Source organism: Sinohyriopsis cumingii, chromosome 7 (assembly GCF_028554795.1).
Source record: "Sinohyriopsis cumingii isolate HCF-2022 chromosome 7, ASM2855479v2, whole genome shotgun sequence".
Taxonomy (NCBI): domain Eukaryota; kingdom Metazoa; phylum Mollusca; class Bivalvia; order Unionida; family Unionidae; genus Sinohyriopsis; species Sinohyriopsis cumingii.
In genome coordinates this window covers 46,866,568-46,890,507 of record NC_142967.1, presented here as the reverse complement: position 1 = coordinate 46,890,507, position 23,940 = coordinate 46,866,568, and the positions used below count along the sequence as shown (strand labels likewise).

The window sequence follows — 23,940 nt, the reverse complement described above, 5'->3', positions numbered from 1 at the left end:
TCAATGAAATCCATGCATGTGATGATAAATGACAAACTGACATCTCAGCTTTAATCATTTTGAGACATTCTAGCTACATTCTTAAATGCAAAATTTGCATGGAAAAATAACTTGCATAAAACTAGATCATTAAGATACATGTATCTCTACCGAAAACCATAACAGTAAAATATGTATGAATAACTAAAGAGATTTATTTCACTTTAAATATGTTTAATTTATTAAATATTATGGATATAAAACTTAAAAATTATAAATAATCTTATATTTTCAACTTTTTTGATACATGGTACACAATAAATTGCACAAATTTAGCCTAAACTAGTAAAATGTGAAATGCAGGTTAGTGACTTAATTTTTATACTCTTATGGTAACAGCAGAGATGCATACAATAATTTATGTGACCAATTAAAACCAGTCATTTGTGCAGTCAATTTCTAATTATGGCATGTATGATGCCAATCTAACTGTTAAAAGAACATTCAACTAACAAGTGCAGCTAATTATTGCAGCATTAAATAATTTATTCTTTGGTGGTGTCAAAATATTCTTGGCAAATTAATGTTTTTTCATTTTTACTTTCTAATCCCTCTCACTTTCTTGTGCAAATCAAATACTGTATGTGTCCACATTCATTCAAAGCCAAACAGGTGCAACTATTTTATATGCAATCTCCTAATGATTGCTTAACAAACATGCTCTTTTTAAAAATTTAAATGTACGGATTTGCCAGGTTCAGAACTGCACACCACATCAAGTATGTTATAACAATCTAATACACAATGTCTGATATGTTGTCACAGTGTAATTCAGAGTTAGGTATTGCCAGTCACGATACACATTATGATAACTTGTCTTTCATACAGTATGTATCCAAACAGTATCACATATATAAACGAGTCCCTCAAAGGTACTGACACTACCAGCCAAAAATATATTCAGGAAATTCAAGAACAGACTATTTCTTCTTTTAAACTGCTGAGTATTGAAACCAAGTCTGATATTTCTAAGAACAACAATAATTTCAAATTAGCTGCTGTGGCAGTTATACTGATTGGCATTAAGATTGGCACCATTTTCATTTTGGATCCAGTACATATCATTTGAAGTCTTCTGAAACCTCCTGTGAATATGACAATCCATTCAAGAGTACCAATAACAAGATTTTCAGGATGGTTGCCATGGTGGCCAACTGGATGTCAGATCAGCATCATTTTTATTTAGAACCAACTAAACGTAATAAGACTTTCAGGATGGTGGCCAAACTGTATGTCAGTTCAGCACCATTTTTATTTAGAACCAACTAAACATCATAACAAGACTTTTGGTGAAAGCTTCATGCCAATAAGACCAGCCATCAAAGAGAAACAGAACCAACAAAATTTACAAGATGCCCAACATATCTTTCTTTCCATTTTGAAAAAAAATATGTTCAGGCACACTAAAATGATTGTTTGAAAATACTTTCAAACCTGTAGAGAATTAATAACTGCTATCTCATGATGTACACAATAATTTGGTACTACGGTGGCCTAAGTGATTTGATCATCTGCCTCAGATGCAGGGGGATGCAGGTTCGAACCACAGCTGAGTCATACCAAAGACTTATAAAAAAAATGGTACTATCAGCTGCCTCGCTTGGCGCTCAGCTTTAAGAGGTTAGTGTTAGGACTGGTCAGCCATATGTCAGGGTAATGTGACTGGGTGGTACGTCGTAGCGATATGACTAATATCTTTAAAGCAACATTAAAAATCCTAATCACCAATGACCACCAATAATTATCGAAATGACAAAAGCTAACCACTGAGAAGAACAGTACTGTTCAGCTCACAGTGTGATATCTGGTTGCCAGACAGTAAAATAGTATATTAGCCACTGAGGCTTTTCCCTCTGACAGATTATAAAATGTCCCTGCAAGGATACCAGACAGAAGAAAAAAACGAAACCAAAAGATCACATGATAAGCTCACTTTCTTTGTAAATACTGAGAATAAATAAAGAAAACATTGTTGATATACATTCTACTACAATAAGTGGGAAAAGAGAATTGGCTGACAGTTGCAGTAACATCATGTTTGTGCCCGGATTCTAGAGACATTGTTTTTTTCACTATGATCAAGGATAATTCAAGCCCTCCACAATCTCTGATCAAGGCACATAGTCCTGAACTAATGCAAAATGTTTTCTTCTTTCAGTCACAGTGATCTTGACCTCTTTCTTACCCAATAGTTAATTCAATTAAAAACTTTAGTGAAGGTACTCAGGTTATTATGTGGAAACCATTTTTCTTCTTTAGCCACAGTGACTCAGACCTTTGACCCATTAATTGATGGACTTCTTCCTTAACCCAAGTGCAAGCCATCCACAAAGTCTGATAGCTGTAGATGGTGGAGAACTTGAGAATTGTGGCACTAATTCAGTTCCAATAGTAAACCTATGCAAACACCATGATATTAAGAATTCAATAACTTGAAATTTCTGAGTGCTCATGATCAAACCTATATTTATAATAGATGCATTCTGGATGACAGCTTCTGTGTACAGAAAAGGATATGAGCTGTGACATTTTCTGGATCTACATGTGTCTGAAACGTGATTTCAATTCTGTACCAAAGAGTCAGGTGTTAATTTCAGTAATGAGTATTCAAAGCTCGTGACTGCTAAAGGACCGAAATTCCATCAATAAAAGAATGTCTCTATTTTTTTCAGTTACAACTAGGATAAGCTCTCAAAAGATTCTTTTTACTAAAATCCATCTTATAAATCAATCCTGGCCGGCCAAACCCATATATACTCTATTTCATCTTCACCCATTTCCAGACTGGTTCACATTTTTCCATACCATTAGTACCATGTCCTTGAGGTACTGTGTGTAACCAAAGTTTCAACAGATGGACAGCAGCATTACATAATATGCTCTGCCTTATGGGAAGTGTATAAAATGTGTATGAAATAATAAATTTTACAACTTTTTCTAGTGGAGAAAAATGTACAATGTTGACATATTTAATATTAGGTCAGAAAAATGTAAAAATCACAGCATACATTGCTCCCTACGTCTAATGTCTGTGTAACTAGCAAACCCACTAATAATATAGGGACATGTGAGGGTTCCAGTTTTTATCTAATACAAGAAACCCCCAAAATAGGTTCCCTATCTGCTAAACAAGAATCCAAATTGTTAAATGAAACCTTGATATATTGGTTATTTTATCACTGAAAACATTGGTTAATGCCCAGATATTTGTTATCAACATCAGGAGATTCTCCACTTTCAATAAAATGTCATATATTTAACTAAAAAAAATGCTCAATACACTGTAAATAACAATACAAGATGCAATACAGATTCACAAAAATGGTGTTAATATCTACTTGTGGCAAGACTTAAAAAAATAAATACCAATTAAACAAGTATGTAAGTGAAATTCATGTTTCAGTTTTATAATTTAATTTGGTTTCAGTTTAATCATCTTAAAAGTGATATACAATGAAGTATTTAAATCTGAAAAGTACAGTATATACTCATTTAGAAGACAAAAGCAAAACTGCAAACAAAGAACCTGACCTGCTGCATCATAATATGCCTGCAGACCCAGATCTGACAGCTCTTTATGCAGCAGCAGATGTGGGTCTGTGCAGTCTGCAGTTGGACTCTTCTTATAAGAGAGTACACACATTATGAACCGACTGTAAGAGTGATACCTATAAGCATTTCTGTGAGAACTTAATTAAGTGCTGACTTCTGATTATGACTTGCACAAATGTTTTGTTGAATTGTTACAATTAAAAGTTTAGTATTACTGTGTTAAGTACTATTTAGTCAAATCCAGTAAAGATGTCAGAATACAGCTAAAAGGCATACAAATCCTACCTGTGTAAGAGCTAGTGGTCACAGTTGTGTCTCAAGTCAACTTGTTTCAACTGACCAGTTGAACAGTTTTAAACATTATTGTGCAAGTAACATCACTAAATTATCTAACATTTTACAGAGACTTATCCCAATTATTTGCAGATGTGATCAAGGACAGCCAGGAAACCAAACAAAAGGCACAATGTGCACAAAAAACCATTTCATGAATAGAGTTCATTCTGAAGAAATATTCAATAGTGAACTTTTGGCACACAGAGGTTTGCTCAAGAAAATTCTGTGCAGTATAATAGCATTAATATTTTACTGACAGAACAAAAAAAATTGAGTTTGACATCACTGTTTCTCTAAACAAACATCTACTTTTTGGAGAAAAACAATTTAGTTTTGTTATGTATCCACATTTGCATGCAGAAAGCAGTATTATAAAAATACACAATGTTTTCACTGATGCATATGGTGATGTGCATTGCAACCTCTTGGAGTAGAGCTTTTTAACAATTTTTCAAAGACTGGTTATCTTGAAACTAAAGGAAACTTATACATATAAAAGTGAGCAACTTGTTAGGAAAAAAGGCTTTTTATTGACATTTCCAACATGATTATATAATAAGGACTGAAACATTTACCCCCACATGTAATTGTTGTTATTGTTGTTGTTATAGTGTTTAACGCCATTTTTCAGCACAAGATAGGCTATACATGGCGGCCAGTATTAATGGTGGAGGAAGAACCGGGAAAACCCCGGAAAGAACCACCGACCCACGAGAAGCTACCGGCAAGCTTTCTCACATATCCACATTTGCCGAGCCTTGGACTCGAACCCACGCAGACAGAGGTGAGATGGCAGTGATCCGTGACGGACAGCGCTTTAGACCACTCGGCCACTCGGGGCCCCCACATGTAATTGTAGATGTCCATCCAGTTTTTAATTTTTTAAATGTACTCTGGTAGCATATCTTTGCTTATAATGCAGTCTATTTTTATAGACACTCATATGCAGAAGCTATTGTATGGGAGGTGGATACAACTTTCTAAGTAACCTTGTTGTAAATTTCATTTAAAGGGATAGAAGAGCAAGAAATGTTAATTTTTAAATTCTTATTATCATTTAGTTAAGTTTCATTCCATCACTGTCTTGTATCAATAGTTTGTCTGCATCATGATAAAGTATTGCCAGATGAAATAATGCAATTAATTAATGCATCAAAAACACCAACTCTATTGTAATCTGACTGGTTACCAACTGTACCAGTGCTAACATCAAGAGCCATGCAACAGACAAAAATACTTGTCTAACTGTGCAGCATCTGGGGGATTTTCAATGTATAATCATGCATAATCATGCAACATTAGACTAGATTTCTGTTTTAATTCTGTTCATTGAATACCCCTGCATGTCATTATTCTGGTAAATAACTGTTTGTAAGATGTATACAATTTTTAATTTACCACTAGCAGAGGTCTCGGAAATGCTTAATTACGCGTATTTGGATGCCAAATTTTGATCTGGGATGCAGAAAATCACTGAGGCGTGAAGTCTTCCGTACGCATGTAATAGGTGTGCAGAAAATTCAAAGACTTGCCAGTCCTGCTTCAGCCACCTGCTATGCGTGCAGATGTGTTGATCAGTTAGCTATGCTGACATTTACAATAATAGAATTCAGTGACTGAAAGACCCCTTGATGTACATACATGTTGCCATTATACAAGTACATAAAAAAACAATGTGATGCAATAGCTGGGCGGCAAGTTCAAAGGCTTTGACTGGCGGCCGGGTGGGAAAATGTACTGATATTTACAGTGATTGAATTCAGAGGCAGAAAGACCCAGAGATGTACATGTGGTCATTTATAAAAGTACATCAAATAAACAACTTCAGCTTTCGTTATTGTATTCATTTCCGAATGTAGCGGAATAAGCAGTGCATGTGACCTCAGAATCAAGACATGCTGAGACTTAGACAAAATGCCATTCGTAATTTGGATAAGTATTTTGGGGTTAAACAGCAAACTTATGAAGATGGTAACGAGATTCAGAAGAGTGCTAAAGCTGCTAGAATTGATAGTTCAGATGGGACAGTAGCTAAGTGTAAGAAAGTGTGTGATGCCTAGCTTAGTGTTTGGAATAAGTTCTTACTTGGATTGACAAAATTCAGTCTCACTCTGACGGACGAACAAGACCTATGTCTGTGTTATAAAGAAAGTAGAAATTAAACTCAACATCAACCAATAGTTCTTATTTTCATAGTTTTTTGGGGAGGGCCAGGGGTCACATGTTATAAAGAAAGCAGAAATTAAACTCAATGGCAACCAACAGTTCTTCTAATTTTCATAGTTTTTTGGGGAGGGCCAGGGGTCACGCTATCAGGCGAAGTGGGTGACTAAGTCGCCTAAAAAAGTAAACTTTGCCTTCTCTTAGGAAAGCGAAAATGATTTTGCCCTGTGATTATTTAAGAGGTATATTGACTGACCATACTTTTTTCAAAAATGCTCCTCTGCTAAGCCTGGTCAGTTCCAGTGTTGTAGCGAAATGTATTCATCAAGACATCGGTAGCTAGGCCTAGTTTTGATATCAATTACATTGACAAACAAACTCGTGCCCATTCACAGGCATGTGTTTTGACAGCTGATTGACCATTAACCCTTTCACGAGTAAGGTAGCAACTACACCTCTCCCTCAATAACTTGCGCACAACAGGGTCCACAAACATAGACCACAATATAAGCGAGGCGCGAGTTACCGAGGGACCTCCAAAAATTGAGAAAAAAAATCGTGTTGACATCGAGAAAACTGTAGAGGGGGTGGGTGGCATCAGGGAACTGGGCTGTTTAATGACTGAATCCTCATTTTACAATCACTAATGAAGTTGTTCGTTATTATGTTTAAATAACAATTTTTTCTCTCAAAATATCCAACATATGAAAGATCGTTCCAACTGGTTTGAACAACCATCACATGTATGCGAAAAATCTGAGTATTACATCACTGCTTTCTGTTTTCTTGATGAGTCTGGTTTCCGTAGTGGTATATAATAGTATCTTGCCAAATCGGTAGTCCACAATTTGACAACTAGACTAACTGTTGATACACCACCAAACAAGATTCTTTTTTTCCAAAAACATGCGACAATTATTTTGTGACATGTCTATGTCGAAACTCAATTTTTTATTGTTCAATTAGTACAATGTTGATGTCATGATTTCATTGGAAGTAATAATGAAATTTCTTATCATCCCTGAGGATATCTCTAAATGCCAGTTAAAGAATTCTCTGAAACTTGCTTGCCCACAATGGTGAAATCACAGTTATGAAAGAGTCGGTTAATTTAAGGTAGTCTCTGTTACATACACAATAATGTTTATTACAGTGTTCGACTGATCAAATGAAGTGAGTTCACCCGACATACGACTGAGGCCGCTAGGTTTTAAGTTAGTCCGATTGTTGTGCCTTTAAACTTTAAATTTTATTCCACCTCCTTTTTTTCAATTCAAAAGACATAATTAACATGATAATATAAAGGAGGCCAGCTTTTAATTCAGTGCAACAACACAACAAATACTTCCGCAAGTCAGTTATTAAAACACGGTCGGCACTTAATTAGGTTCTCAGAGAAACGCTCGTAGACATAGCTGTTACGGTAGATTGACACATATTACGTTTAATTACAAAAGGACACATTGCACTTATGACGATTACACTTAAATGAAACTAAAAGTTGGAACTAGAACACAAATTTCAGTTGATAAAAAAATTATTTAAAGGAGACCAGAAACAAAAAATTTCCTTTTATGTATGTAATTATCTGCAAATTTTAATTGGTTGTTGTTGTTGTTGTTGGGTTTAACGCCATTTTTCAGCACACGATAGGCTATACATGGCGGCCAGTATTAATGGTGAAGGAAGAACCAGAGAAAACCCCGGAAAGAACCACCGACCCACGAGAAGCTACTGGCAAGCTTTCTCACATACCCACATTAGCCGAATCTGAGACTCGAACCCACGCAGACAGGTGAGATGGCAGTGATCTGTAACGGAGAGCGCTTTAGACCACTCAGCCACTCAGGGCCCCTCAAATTTTAATTGGACTTTGATGTATATAAACTAAATATCGTAGGCAGGTAGTGATTATATCATGCGGAAGATACCACGATTCCGTAAATTGCAGAGTTTTTCCAAGCTTTGATGAGACAAACAATCATGTGGTCCTGTGATGCAATACTAGCCAGTCCTCAAATACAAACATATAAATGGCGAGCGAGACAGACAGGAGGAGACCAGATTTGGGTTGCTCATTCAAAAGTTGAATATGCTTCCAAGTTATGCTCATAACTATATCTGTTGAACTGTGTGTTAACAATGCGTTTAAGAACTGACAGCATAAAAGTACAACAGTAAGAAAGTGCTCATATTTCATATTTTGCAATTTAAAAAATGCAATGTAATTTTTAAATAAATACTTATACATCATGTGCTGTGCAAAAATGTGATAAGGATTAAGTGATGGTGCCCAATGTAAAAATTAAAAATTTACCACACTGCAATAAATTCATTTAAGAAGGACGAGGTTCAATTGTATTATATGTAAATGACATATTCATTACCTACCCCCAACACACACACACACACCACCACCACCACCACCGAAGGTGTGATATCTTGAAAATATACATCCAACACTGAAACGCTGAGAGATAATACTGAATTCTGGGCGAAGAGACTAGAACGGGGACAAACTTGTATGTGAAACAGTATCCATTACCCTGGAGGTGTTAAAGGCATTGAGAACGGTTTTCATCGGTTGAAACTTAAGCATTAGTTTTTCACACAAAATAACCCCACAAATAAATCTGCAAAGCAGAAATCATAAGTAATTAATTTAAACATTAAGAAGCTTCCTTCTTATGATTCAATCACAGTGTATTTTACATGTAGGCTACAGATAGCGTACTGACAAATCTGATAGTATATACATGTCTGGTATAAACAGTTTATGTACCTGTCAACTCTCCAGCCGGGAGAAAAACCTCCCGATTTGGGGGGGGGGGGGGGTATTTCCACACCTAACTCCCGATCTCGTACTATCTCCCAAGTTTTTGCAGAGAACTCCCTATTATTACATTATGTCTGCCAATTTTCATTTCTCAGAAGAAGAAAAAAACACCATACATAAATAGATAAAACGTATACAATCCACAGGTAACATATTCTATTTTATCACTTGTGAATATTGTAGTGACAAAATAATAAATATCACAAGTTTTTTCTTCAGTAAATAGAATGTTAAGATTAAACATTATTCACATAAATTTCAGATTTTTTAAACCACTACAACAGAACTGTTGTAATAAAAACATTAAAAAAATAAAATTGTCACCAATTAGCTTAAATCCCATGAATGATCACTGTGAATGTTGCCTACTTTTCTCTGGAAACAAAATCAATCTCCATTTCCACCAAAGAAACTTGACCAGTTAACACCTGACATTCCTCTACTGTATATGTAAAGTTTAATTACCATGATAGAAGGAATAAAAGAAAATATGCCACGCAGTATATGTGCTCCCAAAGAACTAATTTGGAATAAATATTTTATTCAGTAAACAGTGTTACACGCCTTAAGACTTAAACGTAAGGAAATAAGGTGGGAATTAAATGTGGGAAAAACAGATTTTAACTGTTAAAATGAAGTCCTAGGCATCGTGAGTTATAATAAAACAGGGCATCATTTATTTGCCAATCAATGCTGAGGTTTACATATACATATTGTAGAACACGTTTTTTTTTAAGTATGTCCGAAGGGCAGTCCTTTTTACAAGATAAATTAATTGATAAGGATTAACTGTTAATTAGTCACACTGGCCTTATGCTTGTGTACTCAATAGCCTTTAGCTATCATGCAGTTTAGAAACAGCTGACCAGAATAAGATACAAGGGTCTTGTCCTGTTGGATAATAAGGCATATCACAGGGAGAAATGGCATGTCCCATGGGCGCTCGCACACTGCGGCAAGGGGTGGGGTCAATAGTAGCCCCCCCCCCCAATTTCTATTGTCAGCCAGTTAAATTGAAACTTTGATTTTATAATTGACCTTGTTTTTTTTTTGTTGCTGCTATTTAAACATCTCAAGGGATAGTTTTATATCAGTTCCAATCATTACAGATTACCATTTATACATACTACGTGTAACAGGCATAGACTGAAATTTTTTAAAAAATTTTTTATTTTTGTTTAAGATTACTGAAAATTGTGTTTTCTCGAAACATGACCATGTCAGGGGTTTAGAATCTTAATTTTAGCAAAGCTTGCATTTGATTAAAATCAGATCTCAATTTCACCTAGGACAGAGATGATTTGATTTCGATTGTGCCGTGTTCAGGTATGTATGTCAACATCTTGAAAATACATTTACTCATTTCATCAGCGCGATCAAAGTTTCCTCAGGAAAACAATTTTTTTCCGACAAACCCAATGGGCACCTAACTTTGAATAGAGGATGGGCCCAAACTAAAATTAGAGGGGCCCCGGGTGTCGGACTATCACATTTTTAGCACTGCTGGTGTAGATAAAATATCTGTGAATTGATTGTTGCATTTTGTGGTCACTTACTCGGCTTTCTGCCTATTTTTGTAACTCACACGTTTAACACTTTTCCCAGGATTTAAAATATCCAACAGTATGTCTGGAACAGCAACAACTTTTAGTCTAGGGCTAGGCTAGCATTTGCATATCCTAGAGCTGTAATTTTTTTCAGGATCATTCTCGTAACATTCCTTTAGAAATGTAATGATGACAGAGTGCTGTATGGTGTTGCTTTGAAATCGACTCGCTTGTAATAATGTATCCATACTTTCTTTATGCCGCTATCTTTGGAAAAGAAAAAAAAATGTTGTCCACAGGCTTTTCTTAATGTACTATTACACATTTAAGGAACACAAAACGGCATTGTCTTTTACTCTGGCAACTCCCAATTGGGATGCTGGAGTCGCTACTATGACGTCACACCCCAAAAACCAACCGAATAGACGCGGAAATTTTGCATACAAGGTCACGGAAATTCAGCTCCTAGAAGATATGCCAATATTTAAATATTGGCATTACGGTCACAGTTGATACTTCAGAATCAGGTTTTCTTCTCTAGTGCTTTTATTATTATTCTGTATTTCCATTGGTTTCTGGTCTCCTTTAATTTATATTTATTTATTAAAGTACTGCCTCCACTTGGCGTAAGTGACATTTTCATTGATCTAAATTTCCTTACATATCATTAATTGCGGTGTACTAGGAATGTCATTTGGAAAGAAAATGTAAACAATTTTAGGAGTTATTTTTTAATTTGATATTTCATAGTGTTGATTAAAATTTCCAGGTCCTATCTACCGTTTTCAACGATAAAATGAGCGATACATAAAAGTTTCCGTTATCAATTCTGATCGCGATTTTCTTCAAGTTCAACAAATAGGGATACATTTTTGTGTTATTTTCGGGTTTAAAAAATGGGATCCACACATGACACCGCGTTATAAGCAGGTTCGCAAGTTTTAAGGGCGCGAGTTATCAAGGGAGTGGTGTATCAATTTCCTGCATGATATCCGTTGATGATAAAACATATAAACATGTGTTTTAAGATCAGAATCGGTGATCTAGATATATATTAACTGCCTCTTGTACACTATTTAGTCATAAAATTAGTTTGAAACTAAGTGAACCAGTAGGCCTAACGGTAAAAAAATGACGGACTTCGCTAAGTCAGGGATGTACCTGTTTATTGTCTGTTTTTGTAAATCATTGGGCAAATATATTCAGAAAAATATACAAATCATGGAAAGCAAAGCCTAGGTATTATTTCATTAAAGATTTAACTTTAAAATGCAAATTATGTAGGTCAGAAACGTATGGGGACAATGCTATGTTGTGCAATTCGCAAGATGTGCTTCAAGGTCTAAGCTGTTTTCTGGCTTGACACATATTTGCGAAAATACAGAATAAAAGCAAATCAGATACTATTTAACCATTGCCTAAGATTACTATAAGTACGTAGACAAATAAATAAACCATAAATTTGCAATCCTGTCAGTGGATTGATGTATTGAAGCTATATTAAAGTGAGTGATTACATTACGAAAACCTCTCCATCAAAAAACAGATGCACTCACGTCTGTGTTGATTCTGTAGGAAAGAAGGGACTGCAACTTTTGATGGTGGGACTCCTATTTTTACCACAATGGGAGTCCTGGACTCCTAGCTTTAAAATCCTAGCGAGACCTCTGCACTAGGTAAGTTTCACAGCAAGCAGGAAAATTTTGATAGTCAAATCTGGCAAATTTGGTGTAACATTTACCCAGCTGAAGATCTATTAATGCATATTTCTTTCATTTGCTACTTCTATTATTGAGATTGCTTTTATCCTTTAGATTCTCATTCAACTTCATGTTTATAGTGATGAGAAATTTTCATATATAACAGTACCCATAGAATGCAGCTGTTGCGGGTTTAATGCCCCTTTTCAGCACACAATACATGGCAGCTGTAAAACTGGTGGAGGAAGAACCAAGGAAAACCCTGATATGACCCACAGGAAGCTCACACACCCACACCGGTTAAGCCTGAGACTTTGAACCCATGTGGACAGAGGCGAGATGGCAGTAAAGGTGAGTGCTTCAGACCACTCGGCACATCCCCCATTGTATATTTTTGTATGTGAAAATTTTAATTTGTGTGTCAAATACCTGAGTCCTGGGTTAGAGAACCCTGATCTATCACTACAAGACAAGCCTAATACACTAACTACTTGTTAAGTGGGCTATGCTCTAATAAATGATATGATTCAGTACTTTAATTTATACTTGCACTCTCATATCACTTCCATTGATCTGAGCATGTGTACAAAGCACCTAAATGTAGAACAAAGTTACAGCGTATTTTCAGCACATTCTGGACTCCTTAAAGTTTTCATGCACAAATCAGACTTATCTTCTGTCCTATAATTGCTAACCTTTTTCTTTTTAATATCTGAAACTGTTTGGTGTTTAAGAAATTATAATATCTTATTTATAATTGTGTTGCACATCACAAATTAACTAATAACACTGTACAAGAATTAGATAATTAAGTACATACATGTTTTAGGTGCTTTTACCAAATATGCATGCGTTCAGTTCAATATCCGTTTTAGGAATCTATGCTGTATAAAAATAAAAGGGATTGTATAGGGCACAGTTTAAAAAAGTAGAGGAAAAAATATCTAAAAATCATGAAAATGTTGGATAATGACAGGCTAATGTTACTCTTTTCAAGCTGCAGTTCTGAAACATAATTCTAGTGGCGAGTAAAAGAAGCATGTCAGAAGTGATCATAATGGTGTAATTTGCTGTTAGGAATGATTCTGCCTGAAGTAGAACGGGTTTCTTCTCTGTATGGTACTAAAATTTAGATGAATAGAACATATTTAATCTGAAACCTCAGTTTTCTGATGTTTGGAATTATCAGACACACTGCCCCCCCCCCATAAAATCTAAAACAGCTGAACATGTTTACAAAGAATTCTGATATACCAAGTTCTTGGATTAAGTAAAGTACTCCAGATATTACAAGATGAAGAAAACAAAACTAATTATACTCAAATTTTGTTATGACAAAAACAGTATACAAAACACAAGGCACTTTGCAGTGTGACTTATAATATTTGATATTTTTTCATTACATCCAACTTCATTATAATCATAGTATACAATTAACAAGTCAAAAATATATCTTCTGTTCAGTAGTCAACTAAACTTTGGTAAAAGAAAGGCGTTCACCAATTTCCTAGAGTAAAAAGGTTTTAGTGTTTTTTTTTCACATGTGGGCATGATTTGGATTATTAACATACCATAAATACTTGCGTATAAGCCAAATAATTTAGGAAAAACTAAAGGCCTGGAAGGGGGGGTGTCGGCTTATCCGTGGGCCAATGTCTAAACTTGACAGTTGTTAGATCTTTTTGTTGACTACTGTAATGGCTGTAAATCTTGGGACACGAAACAGTAACTTTTTCCCGTGTCCTAAGACATAGGCATGTAAAAAAATAACTTTTGGTGACCCGACATTTATTAAACTGTATTAAAGTACTATGATTGAATTTGTTATTATTTTGCATGTGCATATTTTCTGATTTCTCCAACACGAAATTAAATAAAGATAAATACAGACTTCATAATTCGCAGGCCGGTTGAGTTTACACGGGAGACCAAGCTGAACTATAATGTACAGTACTTACACAGTGCATAGCATCACTTAAATCCTTATTTATTCCCAAACAAATTTGATGCAGGTTTTGCTTTATTCATTGTTTCAACCAAATTGCATTCTTCCAGATAACATTTCAGCTAGTCCTTAATAGCTGTTTAATTTACGTAAATTTAACGAGCTCACGAGTTACTCATTTTCAATGATACACGCGATCCTACAAATTGAGGTAATATATCTTATTTTAAAGTATGAATGTTTAACTGTACAAGGCAAATAACAAGCATAATTTACATGTTCAGGAAGAGTGGTAATAATAAAGGCTAAAATTCTCATTATAGATCAAATAAGATCAATATCAATTTTAGTTTTGTGTTTTGGCTGAACAAACATCATAACTTTCCACACAATGGAAAGCTTGATGTTTTGGCATCTCCTGTCTTGATAGTCGGCAAATTTGTCTTTCATTTTGCGACAGCAGTATAGGCCAGTTAATCATTAAAACCCTGAAACTGGCTTGTGTTAAGAGGGAATTTTGACTGGCAACTATACCAATACATTGATGTGTAATTGCCTCTTATTCCATAATATTAGCACAATTACAGTAATTTTGTAAAATAGGGTGTAAGGCATACCTATGAACTTTTCAAAAGCCAAGTAGGGAGACTAAATAAAAAAAAAGAGAAGAGAATGGGACCTAAAATCAGGAGGTTTATCGTGACATTTTTAAAGCCTTGGATCTTCCTGGTCCAATATGCGTGAAATTCGCAAAAAGACTCGCCATTTCTCCCTGTGACGCGCCCTATTTTCCTCCAGGTCGTGCTCTATTTTCATATTCTGGTCAGCTGTGGACAAGCTGCCCAATAGCTAAAGATTAGTCTTAAATAAACAAGCAAGAAAGCTAGCGTGACTAATTAAAACTTAATCCTTATTGATACAACTATGTTGTGAAAACGACTGGACCTCTGTCGTAATTCAAAGAAACCATGCTCTACACTACTGTGTGTTACGCAAGCACCAGCAATTGATTGGCAAATAAAAGATTCCTAATTTTGTTGAACTAAAGGTACCAAAATAGCCAGCCTCATGGTACCTTACATGTGGCAACTATTTTCCCCTCTTTGTATATCTGACCTTATTCCCTTATTGTCAACATGTAAAGCATTTAGTATTGTTTATTATAAAACATGTATTCTGAATTAGTTTTTAGATGACACATTTGCTGCGTGTTATGTATTTTCATTCCTTCTTTTAATTTAACCATGGTAATTAACATTCGTATATACGTATAAAAAATGCCAGTGTTCACTCATGTAAGTTGCTTTCGTGGGAATGGCGCTATAGCATATAGACTTATAGCATTCGTAGTGATCACTCTTGGGATTGAAATTAATTGTGGACGATTTTTTTTGTTCTGGTTTATTGTTGATTTCTGCACTGTTGTAGAATTGTTAAAAATCATTAATTTACATGAATACTGTTTAAACATAACATTCTTTTTAGCAAAGAAGCGAATGTTTTCTAGTAAAGTAATTATTTTGTCACAATAATAATTCACAGGTGATACAGCAGAACATTAGGACTTTTCTTGTTTAGAAGAAATGAAAATCGAAGACAATGTAATAATCAGGAGTTCTCTGCAACAATTGGAAGATATGAAAGCGGGAGGTATGCGTGGAGCGACCCCAAAAATCTGGAGTTTTTCTTCTTCCTCCTGGCGTGAAAGTTGACAGGTATGGTGTAAGGTCGCTTACATCAAAGCAAACTACAACTCTGCTTCTGTGGAATTAGCATAATTTTCGAAGCATTAGTTCTGAAACTTTATTATTGTATTTTGGAAATATCATTAAAGTTTAGCACAATGTTGACCATGATTCGACTCCAAGGGATGTGCTTAATTCAACGAACAATCAAACCTATAATGTACATGCAGTGGCACCATTATATAAATACATTCAGTAGCCTAATTGCAAGCATTGAATCAAACCGTATTGTTGTTCATTGTGTTGTCATACTGGGATTACATTTTAATGAGTTAGGTATCTACAATTTCAGAGCAAAGTAAAAATGTAATTACTGGTGTACTGCTATAAAATGTCCAATGCAATAATGCACAAACAAAAAATAATCAAGTCAAAAGGAAGAGGCAGTGTTATACAACTCGCAATCGCTAAATTCTTGTCATCATTCGATCAGATTATACACAAATCTAAATTAGGCAGAAACAATGAGAAGGCAGAAAATTAAATAAATTACTTAAGATAAGTATACATGTAATTTTTGTTAAAGAAAAGTTTGCCTAAATAAACGCATTTAGAACTTACCTTGTGCATCTTGAGATGTCTCAGTTGTGGGTTGGCTTTTACGCGGATCATGCACTTTTTAGTGTTTATACCTGTTCAGTTTGGGGAGTCGGCTTATACGCGAACGGGCTTATACGCGAGTATATATGGAAGCTTTAACGTGTGCAACTACGTAACCATCAGAACCAAGATAGCAACCCTACTCATCTGTATATCACATTCTTTAAAATTTATTGATTTGAAAAGTGTATCCCTTATTTATACAAACTTATTTTTTGCTAATGTTAAAAATGTCAAGAAAATCATATAAAATGTAATTATCACATTTATGTATGTAATACAGCCTAACTTTTTGGGCGGCATACATTCTCCTTGACAACCATAAAAGAAGGCATTACATAATAGATCATATGTATGCCTCTAACAAGATTATCTATTTGTCCATTGGAGGTTCAGAAAAACTAATTATTATTTGAATTCCAAACATGTTCTTGTAAATGATCCTCCACCGAGCAACTTACTTGTTGGAGCTTCAAGTCGTGGGCGTTTAATAGGTTGCAGAGCTTGTGGTCTGGTTTTGCTTTTGTCCATGTGATGGAGGGGGGGAAAGAGGTGGGTGGTTTGTGGGGAGCGCCAGCACTGTACTGTTCACGATCGTGATCCAAACCCAGGCCTTCTTTGATCTGGATATTCAGACTTAGTTGTTTTGACGTTCTCTAGAAAGGAGAGTGGAAAATGTACAATACAGAAACACTAGAATGCGGAATAACAAAAATAATAAACTCAAATTGTGTCCACCTGACACCATTCTCCTATATAAGATTGATCTGATTAATAGAAATTTCCAAGGAATATTATCTCAGTTGTTCCTATGTCCGATACAGACAAGTTGTCAAATCAAATTTGAAAATCTTGTGATCACTACTCCATATCAACAGTGGGTTTTCACTAACTCTTCCTTTCATGTCTAGTTGGTCTAAAATGAAAATGGTGTTGATCTGAACCCCCGTATGAAAGTCATAGCAGCCATCTTGAGATCTTGTTATTACTACTCCTCTTAGATTAATGGTCATATCGATGTAAGATTTTTACCAACAGATTTCTAATATCTAGTTACAAGAAAACAGTGCTGACCTGACATCAAACTTGGTCACCCTGGCAGATATCTCAAAAACTTTGTTATTGTCACCTTCATAGAACGATGGTCATTCCAGCATAGGGTTTTCACCAAAACACTTGTTATGCTTAGCTTGTCTTAAATGAAAATGGCTCTGATCTGTCAGCCATCTGGCCATCATATTGAAAATCTTGTTCCCTCTATTCTTCAATGTAAAATCATACCAACACTGAGTTTGTCATTATAAGACATCTTAAAATGTCTAGTTTATCTTTGTCTGTTTAGCAATCATTGTCAATAATAAGTTGGCAAGGCGATACACCGGTGTTGTGTATCAGGGTAATTCACAATACAGAGTTTACTATTGATACATTATTGACAAAGACATCAACTTGAGGGTCATTTCTTCTTTCTAAGTGCTGTCATAGGTAGGGTGGTGACATTATATGGACTTGGTTTTATTGCCAGTATGCTGATTACAGGCAGACATACACTTACCATCTGTTCATGTGCCATTCTCATCCTGCTGGACAAGACAGCAACAAACAAAAACAAAAAAAAGTGAGAGAGAGAGAGAGAGAGAGAGAAAGAGAGAGAGAGAGAGAGAGAGAGAGCACACATCCTGAATCTGTTAATTGTCTGAGGCTTGAATTCAACCTTTTAGGCCATTTCAGTCATTTCTATTTAATCAGATGCAGGACTCATCTTGGTCGCCATGACCTTTGTTTTTCACTGCGGTAATGCTATAAAAACAAATTTCACTTAAATATGGAAGGCACTATGATCTTATCTTCAAAGCAGAAGATATGGTGCAATTTACTCAAGCAAGGAAAATCTTATCTACAAGTGCAGGAGCAAAGAGGATTTACAACCAAATCCATCATACTGCTGTTTTTGATGCATATGAGAAACAACTGCCATGGCAACAGACACTAGTTTCTGTCAGTGAAAAAGGAAATTTTTGGTAACACCCACTCACCTTCTAGAAATGAACATGACGGATTGGAATCTAATCCCTTGCCAATTCTGTGCTAACTTTTTTTAAATACTATCAGCAGGATCAGTTGCTTGTTACACTTACCAGTGTAAAAGGAAACATTCCAAACTTGTTCCCTATGTACGGTTTAATTACTGGTATTTTGCATTTCATTTAATAACCACTTTTGTGAGAAGCTTATCGGTAGCTTTGTATCTATTTGAATTGAGTTCTTGATGCAATGCTTATGGCTTGTCACACAGTGAATAACCTACAGTTAATTCTGAATGCAACACATTTCACTGCATGACACACCAGAAATAGAGCCTTCAAATTCAATCCAAGCAGATGAGATACAAAGCAACAGGGAAGCTTTGTGTAAAAGTGTTTTTTAAATGGTCAGTAAAGTATTTCAATCACACATGAAGAATAGAATGTTTCTAAATGAACTAATGGCAACTGCAATCATTTATCAATCAATAAAATGTGCACTTAAACTGATATGCAAAATATCATAAAAAACCCCAGAAATTTCAGCAATGGTAGGTACAGGTGATAAAGGAAGAAAGCTGACCTTTAGACAAATTTTTTTCTTCAAAAAAGCAGGCCACAAAGTTTGGCCCAGGTCTGCAAAATGGAACTAATGTTATAGTGAGGAAACCCCTACAGTAATTGCATTAAATATCACATTCCAAACAAGAAAAGAACCAGTTATTTTCATTTTTACTTTGAGCTGAATGAAGTCTATTCATTTTTTGCCAATTTTTATGTATATTCAGCATAGTTCAACTTGTGGCAGTGTAAATTAGTTAAGTATATTAACATGAAATAATTTTTTGTTTTGTGAATGAATATCACAGTCAGGGTACTTACTTGCATTTAGAATAAAAATGAAGAACGAATTTTGTGCATTCTGTACAAGTGTTTTGTTTCTCAAGTTGTTAAAGTTTGATGATCTGATCAAAACGGAAGGAGCAGTAAGTACCATGGTAATCTCCCTTTTTTACAGCTAAATATTTATTCACATGGCATGAAGAAAAACAACTAGTAGTTTGTTTGGTTTTGTGGTTCTGTGGAATTAAACACTACTTTTCTGCGGCTGCTAGTATATCTGGTGGAGGAAGAATCACTGAATACATGTACCAACAATGGTCAAGCCAAAACTCTAACTAGTGTAGAAAGAGGTGAGATGCACAACTAATCTGTAATGATGAGTACCTTAGACCACATGATCCCAGGGGCCCTCAGTTTTGTTTAGGATTCAACCTTACCCCAAGTGCGATCCATTCATATAGTTACTGTAAAGATAAGTATTTCTACTCTCAGTGACAGTGACCTTGATCTTTGGCACCAAAGACACTAAGGTTCTTCTTGACCAAGCACAAGCCATCCAAAGAGTGGACCACTTAAAGTAATGTGTGGGAACCAAAATTGGTAATGGACAGATAGATGGACATCATCTTAACACATTAAGATCTGCTTCCATTCATATAGTGGTGACAATCATCTCCCATGCCATGGACTATACTTAAACTTGCATATGTAATTTGCCTTTCCTTCTCCCCCCCCCCCCAACAGCGAATGTACATGTAAATAGTGATGGGAATCAGTCAGAACTTCATAATCAATATTCAGTTTAATACAATTAGCCAATGATCAATTACAATTAGTTACACAGAGAAACAAATGTTCCTCTCTTTGTTATACAACTGTATCTTTCCCCTTGCATTCAAAATGCAAATTAATATACACATGTAATTTCGGTTATTGATATAAATAAAAAATACCATTAACTTAATAAAAAAAGTTACCTTTTTCATGTTTTGTGTTATTTTTGTTCCACAGCTTTGTTAAATTAAAGCAAATGTCTATGGCTGATTAGTTTTATGCAACTGAAGTACTGATGCAAACCAATACAACACATTCATTTAGTCATTCATGTGATTTTTGTCTCACTGAAAGCATAGAAGAATATGCTTTGCTTTCATGTCAGTTTTTAATAGTATTTCAAAGGATTTTACATCTGAATTGGAACAAAACATAAAATATATTATAGGATTAAATGATCATGGTTGGGTATTTATCGATGTGTAAATTTTACCTAATCACTCACAAAGTAAATAAAGTCCAAAGGACCTTATGTAAACTTTGTTGAGTGATTAGGTAAAATTTACACATCGATAAATACCCAACCACGATCATTTAATCCTTATAATTCCAATTTACTTCCTTTCTTGTCATTCTTGTTGTCGGGTTTAATGCCATTTTTTCAGCACACGATAGGCTATATATGGCGGCCAGTATTAATGGTGGAGGAAGAACCCGGGAAAACCCCAGAAAGAACCACCGACCCACGAGAAGCTACTGGCAAGCTTTCTCACATACCCATATTGGCTTAATCTTAGACTCGAACCGCCGCAGACAGAGGTGAGATGGCAGTGATCCGTAACGAACAGCGTTTTAGACCATTCGGCCATTCGGGGCCCCACTTCCTTTCTAACATCAGATCAGCAGATTAGCCAACAAAACATTCACTTGTATGTACATCGAAGTTTTCTTTCATTAGCCTCTTAACTGCGGTAGAATACATAGCCCTATCTTCGCTAGCCTGGATTCATTGATTCTTTATAAAGTGATATGGTGAAAAATGTCACTGCAGGTCTTGCTAGTGATATACTTCATGATCAATATTTTAATATATACAAAAAATGGCTGTTACGGTTTAACTAGGAATATTCCTTTTTTTTAATAAAAATTATGCTTGCGTATGGTACATGTTGTTATGGCAATGCCGTTGTTACTTTCTATGCATTTCAATCTTTCAAAAGCAAAATCATCTCCATTTTTTAGTGACATTCCATGTTGACTTATGACCCTGACCTTTAATAACCGCTGCTGTAACATGTTGTCAAGGTGAAATGCAATAATTTCTGAAGATTGGCTTCTAAAGCCTGCTATATGCCTTCTCCAGCAAAAGGGATGAGTGTTGGAGTGCAGGAAGGTCTGTGCAATTACATTGTTTTAACTTCTAATGGTCAATTTTAAGCTGTAGCTTGTCTTTATCGGAAATCACAGGAATGGGTGGGTGGGAGCTTGTTGTTATTATTATTAGGGTGTAAGGCGATGATACAGATAAAACTTCACATCAAATAATTTGGTAACAGGAAACCAAAAATTTATCGATGTGTAAAAAGTTCCAGACCAGTATCACGTGACCGTTTGCATCCAATCAAAGCGTAGAAGACGCAGTCAATTTATAATATTTGGAATTATTTAAAAGGTATTAACTTGACAATTTAACCACAAAATCGTAAATGCCTAATAGTATGACAAGATTCTGACAATTGATGCATTTCAAACACTGACAAAAGGAAGCTTTGTTTAGCGAAATTTGGAGTACTGTGACACACACGAGTCTTTGAAAGGGACTGATGCTCTACTGGGTGAAAAGAATTTCCAGGAATTTAACACAAAGCCATTTCTTTCTTTAACTGCTTAGTGCTGAAACCATCTCATAATATTTAGTAATAAGATTTTGAAATTAGCTGCTGTAGTGGACATAATACATATCTGATTTGCACCAATTTAATTTAGGAAAAAGTAGGCATCAAGTCTTTTGGTGAACGCCCATGTCATAATAATCATCCATTCAGGGGGCGTAATGACTACAGTTTCAAGAGAGTTGTCATGGCAGCCGTGCTGGAAAAAACCCATGATGGAAGGAGTTTATAGCAATATTTTCAAGATAATCTCCATGGTGTCTATGATTAGGGTTAGTCATTTTCACTTAGAACCAACTTGGTACCACAAGAACTCTTCTGATGAAAATGGTACGATGCCCAGCCTATCACATGATTAATTTGAGATATTGAACAGCCAACCCTATCAAGACAAAATGGGGACAAAAAACAGACAGCACTATAAGTGAGGGTGCGGGTTATCGAGGGACCAGAAAAAAATTAAGGGGATGCCTCTGGACATTAAGAAAAACTTGGTGGGGGGTATTTTGTGTTATATATATTATGCAGGGCTCGAATTTAACACAAATTTCTTTGTAGCCAGAAGGACTAGTATATTGAAAAATTTATTAGTCCTGCCAAATCTTTACTAGTCCTGTTCACAAAACAATTTCATGTATGTCTACCGATTCAATTTTAAAGTTCAAACAAGCCTCAACAAAACTGAATGTTTTCTGTGTGTTTGTGTCTGCGAATTGCGTACACCAGTTACACCACATAACGTTCCTTTCCTCGTCATAATTCAGCCATTCCCTGTCTTTTGTCCATTTCTTCTGAAATTTTCCACTACGCTTTTCCCTATTGTAAGAATTGTTCCTCATCATTCTCATACAACTTTTGCTTTTTTCCGGTGGCTGAACACCTTCTATCAAATGCCACATTTTGCCTGTCTTATAAGGAGGGAATTGTGCCTTGTTTTGAAATACAAAATGTTATAGTATAGCTGATGCGAATTATTTAAAGCAAGAAAAGGAATGGCACAGCGTCCTTTATATAAGAAAGTCAGAGCAAGAAACTTGTTTCAAAACACGTGTCTTTGCCGCCTCCCACAATTAAATGGCCTCTCCATAACAATCACTTAACTTCAGCGGATGTTCTGCATGATCAAAGCAGTGGCTATTGTAAACACTGTTATAAAATATTAGCATCAGAAGATAGTGTTAGTTTCAGCTTGGAAAAGGTGTGTTCCCATCAAACGAAGCCATCTAACACTTGGCGCGTTGTATTTAACAGCTCCAATTACGGTATCTTAAGTCGTAAGTTTGGTAATTGTTCCTAATTAATTGAACCTCAATGTATTGTCGAAATTAATAGTAAGGCGGAAAATTTTCAAATCTTAGATGCCCATGCTCAGAGATTTAAATTCCCAACAAATGTATGGCATTCTGCTTGGATATCTGCACATGTATTCAATTATTTGTTCATTCTTGTAAGGGAAAAATGTAAAAACTATTCTTATCATCATAGAAAAAGTAGTTGTATGGAAAGGATGTGTCAATAATGTAGTCGTAATAAATTGATCTAATTCTTATAATTATTTCGATGGAAATGTAAAATATGTTGTTTCCTGTTTGTGACTGTTGGAGCATTTGGGTAGCGCACAAAAAAAAGGAAAAGAACCTTAAACAAAAAAAAAAACGTGCAAACTAATTTCTTTGAATAGTTTTTGCCATGTTCTTTTGTGCGGTATACTGCTTTGTAGTTTGTTAATGTGGTCGCGTGCCGCAGACATGTAGTATGATGTCCTACCCAGTCACATTATCCTGACACCAGGTCGACCAGTCCTAACACTAACCTCTTAATGCTAAACGCCAAGCGAGGCAGCTGTTAGTACCATTTTTGTAAGTCTTTGGTATGATTCGGCTGGGGATCGAACCCACGACCTCCCGCATCCAAGGCGGATGCTCTAACCACTAGGCCACCGGA

The 23,940-nt window shown here is 35.5% G+C and overlaps 1 protein-coding gene across 8 annotated transcripts in view; it reads right to left on the bottom strand.

The window, feature by feature from the left end:
• LOC149795144 (C-terminal-binding protein-like) overlaps positions 1-23,940 on the bottom strand; it is a 100,390-nt gene that overhangs the window by 26,271 nt on the left and 50,179 nt on the right. For 6 of the 8 annotated variants that reach the window (XM_089964855.1, XM_089964856.1, XM_089964858.1 and 3 more), the window contains one exon: positions 16,925-17,119. The exons of the other annotated variants lie outside the window; for them this stretch is intronic. In XM_089964855.1, the coding sequence (XP_089820981.1) occupies positions 16,925-16,994 (70 nt within the window). In that variant the 5' untranslated portion in view covers positions 16,995-17,119. The remainder of the gene's footprint in view (positions 1-16,924; positions 17,120-23,940) is intronic. 8 annotated transcript variants of the gene reach the window in all.